Below are 10000 nucleotides of genomic sequence, written 5' to 3'. Positions count from 1 at the left end.
CTATATCTTCTAGCATCACAAGATTAAGAAAAGAATTCCCGTACTGCAAAATATTGAACTCGTAAAAATGCAAATGCTAAATTACATTAATAAATTAATTGAATATGTCCTAAATTGGAAACATTTTGGCACAAATACTTAAATTGCTGAGCATTCATACAATTTCAATAAAAGGAATGGATATCTTTTCTTTTCTTCTTTACTTTTATTAGTTTCTTTCTTTCAAACATATTGTTTTCTCACAGATTATACAAGGTGTAACGCACACTATAATATTACTTTATTAGAACGGCCTGTAATTAACACTTGGCCCATTTGCACACCCGGATACATATATAAGTTATAAAACAGACAAATAAACTAACAAAATATCCAACTTACAACGATGCCCGGCTTGCGAAAATTACTCGAGACAGTGACTCCTCCTTCTTCGACATCCATAAACCGCCAATCGTCTTTAAAAAGGTGTAGAGAAATTTCTGATTTAACAGAAAACCCTTCCTGCTCCACAAAACACCATATATCCATAATATGTAGTTTCCCATCGTCATCGTACTCTTTTGAGGTCTCCAACTTGACAGATGAGCCTGGGAAATGAAGTTGATATATATATATATATATATATATATATATATATATATATATATATATATATATATATATATATATATATATATATATATATATATGTATATATATATATATTATATATATATATATATATATATTATATATATATAATATATATATATATATATATATATATATATATTATTGTAATATTTACATAGATGTTGGAATCAGTCTATATCGATGTTTCAGTCCTTACGGCCATCGTTTGGTTTGTATGTTACATTTTTGATGTGGTTCTGTAGGTTTGTAGTTGGTTAGTATATGTTTTCGTCTTTGAGGACAGCTGTTGTACATCTCATTTATCTTGTTGAGTGGGGCTTCGTGAGGGTGTTAAATTACAGTATATATTATTTCTTGTAGGAATAAGCTACATTGTTTTGATGATGGTGTATATCCTTTTTTAAAGATATATATGTATATATAATAATAAATCAGGCAAAAACTCAAAGGATTTGAATATCATCAGATAATGGTTAAATTGCTGACAACGAATCTGATGGCGATAATAATGATAATGGAGAAATTGATAACGATGATGACGATGATGATGATGATGATATGATGATGATGATGATAATGATGATGATGATGATGATGATGATGATGATGATGATGATGATGATGATGATGATGATGATGATGAAGAGGAGGAGGAGGAAGAGGAGGAGGATGATGAGGGTGATGATGATAATCACCATAAAATACGAAAAATTGAATACAATTCATACCTAATTGACAGTTCAGTGCCAATACAATAATCAACGCTGTCTTGAAAATCATTCTCGTTCCTCTTTTATCTCAGAGTTGAAATTGTATTCAGCCATTTTACCAAACCTTTATATACACATCAAACCAACTAATTGGCCCATTGATTCTGTCTTTACCAAAGTGGTGTCATTTTATAATAATTGAGCCTGTTATCCAACATTATCATTGTGAAATCTGTTTAACGCGGATATGTGGTGATGTAGTATGACACTTGTCTTCGGATGGAAAGGTCCCGGGTTCGAGTCTTGATATGAGTTGCGCATAGTTGGGCCCTTAGAAAAGGCTTTTTATTTACATTATCTCACCGTACGTGGGTGGAAAATAAGTGCATGTCCTTCATCAACGTTGTCTCTGTAATTTCCCTACATGTCAACTGTTGTTGTTCTATAGGAACGTATTTTAAAAGGTTTTGTACACGGATGATATTATGTTGCCCAAGATTTTGTATTATTTCAGTGTACATTTTTTTAAAATGACCACCCTAAAATAATACTATTTTAATGAAAAGGAGATGATAAAATTTGCAAACGCATTAAGATTAGTTGATGCTGTCAACTGACATTCGACGTATCTAGGTCCGATCTCTAGTCAAGAATATGTCAGTCTTTGACATCTGTCTAGGTCCATTTTTTACACGACTAGATGTCACTTTTCATCGTACGATTGCAGGTAAGTTTTTTCACAGTCAAGGACTGTTTTCTCTATCATCAAACCGTTGAATTTGATCTTTTACAAGGAATTTGTGTCCATTTTTCTCACCAGAGGATAAGTCCAATGGTTTTATATATAAAATCTTAGTCTTTTGTGATCAGAAAGTTTGAGTCCAGACGTGTTTACAAGACAAAGCGCCTTAATCTATCATTAAACATCTCAAGTCGACAGTTGATCCCAAATCAGTCTTTAGCAAAATACAGCTTATGATGATAATATTTGTTATATTTTGCAATCAAGATGTTAGACAGTTTTAAGTCGTTCCTAATTCTTTAAGTTGTCATAGTTTGATACCAAATTATTATCCAAGTAAGTTGTTGTTGTTTTTGTTATGATAAATCAATTCAATTAATTATCTAAATCAAAGACGAAACCCGGTGTGGGTACAACACATCAGTTGCCATCATTCAAGTAGTATGTGTATGGACAGCTGAATAATGGGTGAAAGAGATTGTGAGCTGAGTAAGTTACTGGATCAATGATAGATTAATAATCACAAAGCCCAATCATTTTGGACTGCGATCTCAGTGTTGTAGCTTTTTGTATAATTGGAAAGATTTATTGACTCGTAGAAATCATCAAACATTTTAAACAATTGTCTCCATTCCATTGTCTTTTTATGTTCACGTATTGAACACACCAATAGAACAATTGTCTCCATGTGAGATGTTCTTTTTACTGTATTCACTGTATTGGACACAACAATAGAACAATTGTCTCCATGTCAGTTGTCATATTTTAGTGTTCACTGTATTTGACACAACGATAGAACAATTGTCTCCATGGTAGTTTTCTTTCTTTTTATTGTGTTCATTGCATTCGATACAACAATATCTCATTCGATTTTACAAAGACTTACATCACGTTGCATAAAGATTCTGATTCTCAGATACATAGGAGCGGGTATTTATTCTTGATATGATATGATACCTGATATGTAGGCCCCTGGTTCAAGTTCCAATTTCAGTGGCGCAACAATGAGTCTTTTAAAAAAGGGTTTATTGTTTCCTCATCAAACCTGGGTGTAAAATTATTACTTTGTAGAAAATAACATCATCTCTATCGAAAAACGTTATATCATTTCAGATGCGCTATGTCTCTTCGAAACATTATGTCGTAGCTGATGGTTAAATACATTTTACAAAGTACTTTGACAACACTATCTTTCTTTTAACAATACATTTAACTTTTATTGGATAGAAAACCTGTCATTTAAATTGACCCTCATGTTATCAAATATCTCTATCTGGAATTTATAAAGTGACAGAAGAGAAATATAATTTTTATCTATCGATATTCACGTATTGAGATTTGTGACCAAAATATTCAACGTGTCTTCTTTCAGAACATCACAGTATAATATAATTATAATTGTCGTATGATTAATGTCAGTTTCCCACGAAAAAGAGGATGATTTCGCAGTGTAAATGAGATGGGAGTGAAAGGTCATTGTTGTCATGTTTGTGATAAATGCTTCATGATTGAAGTTAGAATGTTCTACTGTCCATTATGATGGCACATTACATTGTGCAATATAATGCTATGGAAAACAATTTCTTATATATGTTACCAATCGGGTCGGTATGGTATTTCGTTCATGGTAAATCAGGATCTGAGAAAAAAATGATGTCTGATAGTGTTATGACGTATCATGCAAAATAAAGTTATGTTTTTAAATTCCTTTCAGATTTACTACTGGGTGTATCTAAAATGTTCTTAAATGGGAGAATAAACTGTGAAAAAAAGGTCATATTCTGTCGTATGCCCTGGTTGTTAAGACACAACTCGAAATATTCCGGAGTTAAACTATCTTCCTCGGGTTGCTAGGTATTCTGAAAACCTCACCATCTCTTCCAGGGCCAACACAATGAATGCCAGCCAGAGGAAGAACCCGTCCTTTCAATGTCAACAGAGGCATCTCAGACCAACAATGTTCCAGTATTGGAGATGGAAAGTTGAGCCTATTCATATAATCAAAATAAGGAAAAATAAGTCCAAAAAAACTTTCTACTGCTCTATCAGTCATACTAATATAAACTCGAATGAGAAGTGTTTCAAAATTTTTAAAAAATTACTAAAATCAGCACAAAAATCTTATGTATTTCATAACTTAAATATATAGTCATCAATAACTCCCAGTTCTCACATTGCACAAACCCAATTCAGAAATATTGTTACAAATCTTTCGTAATAGTGAGTGACATTCATAATCACAAAACATGTTTCTATCTCAAGAATGATTTACTATTGAAAAAATGGTTACCTTCCTTAACCACAGAAATTGCCCATGATGATTCTCTTGTAGGATTAAAAAGACATTAATTATATAAAGAAATCGTTATATCAGACGTCTTTAAGAAAATATGTCATAAACTAAATTAAATATTGTAATTTATGCCAACTTAGTATGAAAACTACAGTACCCAATTTCAACCTTAAAATAACATATGAACCTTTTTCTATAGCTTTTCCCATTGACAATATAGGGCCTTTGCCCACTAGCAAGAGTAAAACTAAATATATTTTTACAATACCATGCCCCGTCACTTGATTTTCAGAGGCGTTCCCAGCCAAAGATATTAGAGCTAAAACAATTATGAAATGCCTCTATCGATATTTTACTCCGAATGGAATACCTCTGAAAATCAGAAGTGGTCAAAAGACCATTTTAAGAGCAAAATACCACACAAATCCGTAAAATATTGAGGCATATAACGTATTCACTCTTCAGTCTTCCATCCTAAAACTCCGGGAGCTTTAGAACATTATCATAAAAGTCTAAAAAGTCTTCTTAGAACCTTTTTTGATAAAAATGTAAAGAATCGGGATGATAATTTACCCTTTGCTCTTTGCTACAAGGAACACGATCCAGGAATCTTTGGGTTTTCCCCCTCTGGGTTAGTCTTTGACATACTGTCAGGTGACCTTCTCAAACATTAAATGATTTCAAATCAAGAGACAAGTGTTTTGGAATATGTCATTGACTTTAAGACAAAATTGTTTGATGTTTTAGAACTCGCAAAGAGAAATTGGTCCTGTATACAGGATAAAAAGAAATGTATTTATGACCTGAACTGCACATCTTACATATTCAATGTTGAGTCCTGGTTTTCCTCCCTACCAATCGCCACTTTTTTCAGACCAAATTGTCAAGTCCTTGCAAAATGCTAGAAAAAATTGGGTGAAACAAATCATTTGATCCTGACTGGAAGAAAAAGAAAAAGTCTTTCATATTAATTTAATAAAACCATTCTTTGAGAGAAAGGAGATTGAAAACGACTCTGTGACCACCAAAACTGTTAGTAATTCTGTTATCTGTACAAATCCTAAGGACACTATTTTATCTGCCTCCACAGACGAACTAGTTCAATTCAAAAAATTACTGGGATACCTGGATGGAATGGATAGTAAACTCACGCATCTCTCACTCAAGCAGTGAAACGACATGATAGTCATTCTCACTCGACATTGAGACGCTTGTACCGATGAGCCCGTCCATCATGACTCCAGACATTTCACAACCTTCATCACTCCATTTGGGGTCTTCGAATACAATTTAGTGCTGTTTGGCATGACCGATGTACCAGCCACATTTCAGAGCCGTTTTAATAACATTTTGTGTGGACTGGAGCATTTTGCAGCGGTGTATATAGATGGCATCCTAGTCTTTTCTGAGAAGTGGGAGGATCACCGGGCACATCTCTAGGCCGTTGTTATGAATATAGACAGATTGACAATTGGGTGTGAAACTGTGACCTCTGTGGGACATGCACTTGGCAATGGACCCGTCAGACCAAACTCAGCCAAGATTTCATCTGTTATGGATTTCCCTGTGCCTAGAAATAGAAGAGAATTGTTGCGTTTCCGCGGATTGGTGGGATACTATCGCCGTTTCTGTCCCCACTTCTCCTACATCGCTGCACCAATGACACATCTACTAAAAAAGATGTCGTTTTTCATTGGGGGGGGGGGAGAGAAGGGGGAGTGTAACAAGGCGTTTAGTGTCCTTAAACTATTACTGGGAAGGGAACCAGTACTCAGGAGTCCTGATTATCATGTAGATTTCATATTGGCATGCGATTTATCCTATATTGGAGCCGGGCAGTGTTGTTTCAAGATTTTGAAGACACGTTTCACCCCATTCCGTTCTATTCCAGAAAGTTAACTCGACCAGTGTAATTATTCCATAATGTCTTTCTCTTGTGCTTGATAACATAAACATTTCAATCATTTTAATTTGTAGCGAAAGGGTTCTGGTCTAGATTTTAAAGACTTTATTGTTGTCGTTCAGTATTATTCCTTCTTGTCCGTCATTTCCGAAGCCGGAATGTCAAGTTGTCCTACACAGATATTTCTTCATTACCCACTTGACCAGTGTGATTAATCCCCTCGTAGATTATATCCTAATTTTCCATGCAATATTTACCTCTTATCACAGAAATTGTTGATTTTTCTTTTCACCTTAAACATGAGTGGTGTAAAAATGTTGACGCCCATTCATATGGCGATTGTCAACGTTTTTTGTAATGTGGGTATTATTTTATTGGCTGTTAGTCAGGAAAAGAAGTTCATCAGTAGCTAAGTATTTTGAGGCATAGCAACCAAGCTATGCATTAATTTCTCTATGGAGACAATCGTTTTATCGCATGAAGGGGACATTAGAAGTGAGTTGCTCTTAATTCACAGGAAGCTGGTTGTGCTAATCGTCAGGTCTGGCATTTCAACAGCTGAATACAAGTTCAATTTTTATTATAAGATTGCAAGGACCTTAAACAATCTTTCAGGAGTTAAATGTCATATATTGTCCATTGTTCATTTCAGTTACTCTCTATACATATATCAAATTATGTCACATTATAGAGTTGTAATGATTACAATTTGGAAAGATGCTATTTTTGATACCAATGACTCATGCACTAAATTGACACAGCTGTTTAATATCCCATTTTTTACTTTGACTACAAAAAATCCGCAGTTTTTTTGATTATTTCTTTAATTTTGAGCTTATAGTATAACATATGGTGACATTTTAACTGGAATTAGCAATTTCCAAGGTCTCATACAAATTTGTTAACGTATGTGGATCAGCTGAGATGTAAACAAAATCAACAAATGTTTCTAAAAGCCAATATAAGACTTTTTGGAATAAAACAGATTATTAAAATGATACATTTTACATCATCATACACGTTATTCTGCTTTCTTTGTTTACGTGTATTTTCTCTCTTTTGATTTGAAATATTCGCAATTTTGTTTTTTTGAATTATGAAAAGTTTTGAACGGTTTACCATAGTAATAATAATTATATTGAGTAATAACATGTAGAAAATTGTTGATTGAGATAACAATGTCAATAACATATAACGCTTTTTCTTTTCAAACTAGATGGAGCAAAATATCATCGTAATTATTTGATTAATTTGTCAGGTCGTCATCGTCAATTTTAGACTCTGTCAAACCAGAATGGTCCATTTATTCCAGGACCAAAAATAATAGATGCTATAAAAATAAATAGTAAAACTACGCCTCGGTGAGAACATCGTTTTTGCTTGGAAAGGAAAATGCCATGGTAATCATTCTTTCAAAGGCTCGAAAAGTCAATGTCCAGGCAGAAATTTGACTCAACATTGGGGCTGGGGCAATTATAAAACCATCTACGATAGAAAGATTACTAACCAAAATAGGATGATTGAAGTTATTTAAGAAACGGCATGACGTTTTAAGTAAAGGTGTTATTAATGTTTGAACACAATAACAAAAGTCTGATAAAGCTAGACCTGTAAGAATTTGGTTTATAGTTAATCAGCTAGAATACCTTGTCGATAAAACACCCTAATGTCGATAGTATAATATGTGTTGATATCAAAGCTTGAAAATATTAAAGGTGCAAATTATCCGAAACAGTGAATAAGTTTATATATATATATATATATATATATATATATATATATATATATATATATATATGATTGAGGGTGATATAACTGGAACCACATAGAGTGCTCGACAGTTTCTTGGAGCGAATCATTTATTTATTTATTTTCACCTCCTTTTTTTACACATTCTCATAGTACGTTGCTTCATCCAGAATTCCTGGCATCATCAGAGAGTTTGTTTAGAGAAGTCTGGGAAGAATGTTGTTGTGTCGAGACAGTTAGAGCCAATGTTTTTTCGGGATGTAGTTTGCGCATGTGCGTGTATGTATGGATGTTTGTGTGTTTGCATGTAAACTGGGTGTGTGCAGTGTTGGAGGTGGAGTCGTCTGGATAGTGGTTGTGTCATTGGATTGTGTAGTATGCATGGACATTTGGCATTTTTCCTGTGTAACCACGTGCTAAATCTCTCTCTCTCTCTCTCTCTCTCTCTCTCTTTTTTTTTTTTCTCTCTCTCTTTCTCTTTCTCTCTTTCTCTCTCTCTCTCTCTCTCTCTCTCTCTCTCTCTCTCTCACTCTCTCTCTTTTTTTACCGTTGCTGGTTTTTTTTTTTTGTTTAGTGTGGCGTTTTGTTTTGTTTTGTTAATATTTGATACTTCTCTTCCAGGCGTAGGTTTCATTTGATTGTATTTGCTGTGTAGATCTTTTGTTTTTGTTTTGAAACTATGTTCCATGTAATGTTGTATTGTGTGTTTGAGTCTTTTAGATTCCTGATCTGATCACTCAACGAAGTTGAAGATCTTGTTATGTCCTGTTTGAAGGCCTTTGACCGCATGCACTGGTCACCAATTCAACCATATATCTCGCCAATAGAACACCTCTGGGATGAGCTTGGGCATCGTGTATATAACAATTATGTCATCAGCATCATTCATGCATTGGCACACGCTCTGCCATCCCCCAGATACTTATGAAGACACTAATTCAATCCATCCAATTAAGAATACGTGCCTGCTTGCATTCTAGAGGTGGCTACACACTTTACTAGAAAATTTGAAAGCGAGTTGTAAGTTTTTTCAATAATTTCCCCCCTTATTTTTGAAAGTGTTTTAATTCTTAAATCGTACACCAAAACTACATGCCTTATGCGATTATATTTTTCAATCACTACACTTGGGTTTTTTTTTTTTACGGATAACGAAATATCAATAACGTATTACACAATTTAAAACATAACCCCTTCGAATAATTAAGAATGACTCTCCAACAGTACGTTTTTAAATATCGGCAGTATATATATATATATATATATATATATATATATATATATATATATATATATATATATATGTGTGTTTGTGTGTGTGTGTGTGTGTGTGTGTCCCGTTTACTGTCTTCATAAATTTGAGCAAAAGTGATACATATCTTCCACTCCAGCCCAACCTGTAAAACTACTAAGTCACTTTGAATATAAAGGCTTGTTATCAGTGTATAATTATTGAATGAATGCATTGTGTTCCAAATTCGATCTCTTGATTTGCGGACAAATAATATTTATATAGACCGTTCCACACGGGACTGGTATCTTAGTTTAGTTGCTCGTTGTTTAAATGAATTGTTTGACTTTATGAATATTGTTTACTCGTAAAAACCATCTTGAGCTTGAGATTTTTTATACAGCGCAATATCCACTAAACGTGCTCAAAGCGCTTTACAAGGGGTCCCTGGCCAACAGCAACACATAACATGTAGGACGAGACATGACGCCTGTCAGGCGATATTACCAATTTTTGGACAGAGACAACGCTGTTAACGGCCAGGTACTCATTTTACACCTGGGTACGGTAAGAGAATGTGAGTAAAGAGCCTTCTCCAAGGACTCAACTATGCGCCGAGCGAGGCTCGAATCCAGGACCTTCCGATCCGAAAGCGAGTGTCATAACACTTGACCACCTAGCCGCACATCGACTCCCCCCCCTCCCCCTCCCCCCTAAGAATAATAGAACCCTGTACTTC

The 10000-nt window shown here is 34.3% G+C and overlaps 1 protein-coding gene across 1 annotated transcript in view; it reads right to left on the bottom strand.

The window, feature by feature from the left end:
- The window catches only part of LOC144960463 (uncharacterized), a 5827-nt gene extending 4317 nt beyond the window's left edge, over nucleotides 1-1510 (bottom strand). Inside the window, exons 1-2 of the mRNA XM_078893574.1 lie at nucleotides 1362-1510; nucleotides 382-587 (exon numbers count right to left, since the gene is read on the bottom strand). Of these exons, the coding sequence (XP_078749700.1) occupies nucleotides 382-587; nucleotides 1362-1413 (258 nt within the window). The 5' untranslated portion in view covers nucleotides 1414-1510. The remainder of the gene's footprint in view (nucleotides 1-381; nucleotides 588-1361) is intronic.
- Between the last annotated feature and the right edge of the window lie 8490 nt (nucleotides 1511-10000).

Source organism: Berghia stephanieae, chromosome 15 (assembly GCF_034508935.2).
Source record: "Berghia stephanieae isolate SIO BIC M18660-M18661 chromosome 15, UCSD_Bste_1.3, whole genome shotgun sequence".
In the NCBI taxonomy this organism is placed as follows: domain Eukaryota; kingdom Metazoa; phylum Mollusca; class Gastropoda; order Nudibranchia; family Aeolidiidae; genus Berghia; species Berghia stephanieae.
Note: the sequence above shows the minus strand (reverse complement) of the source record. Positions and strands in the feature narration are given on the sequence as shown.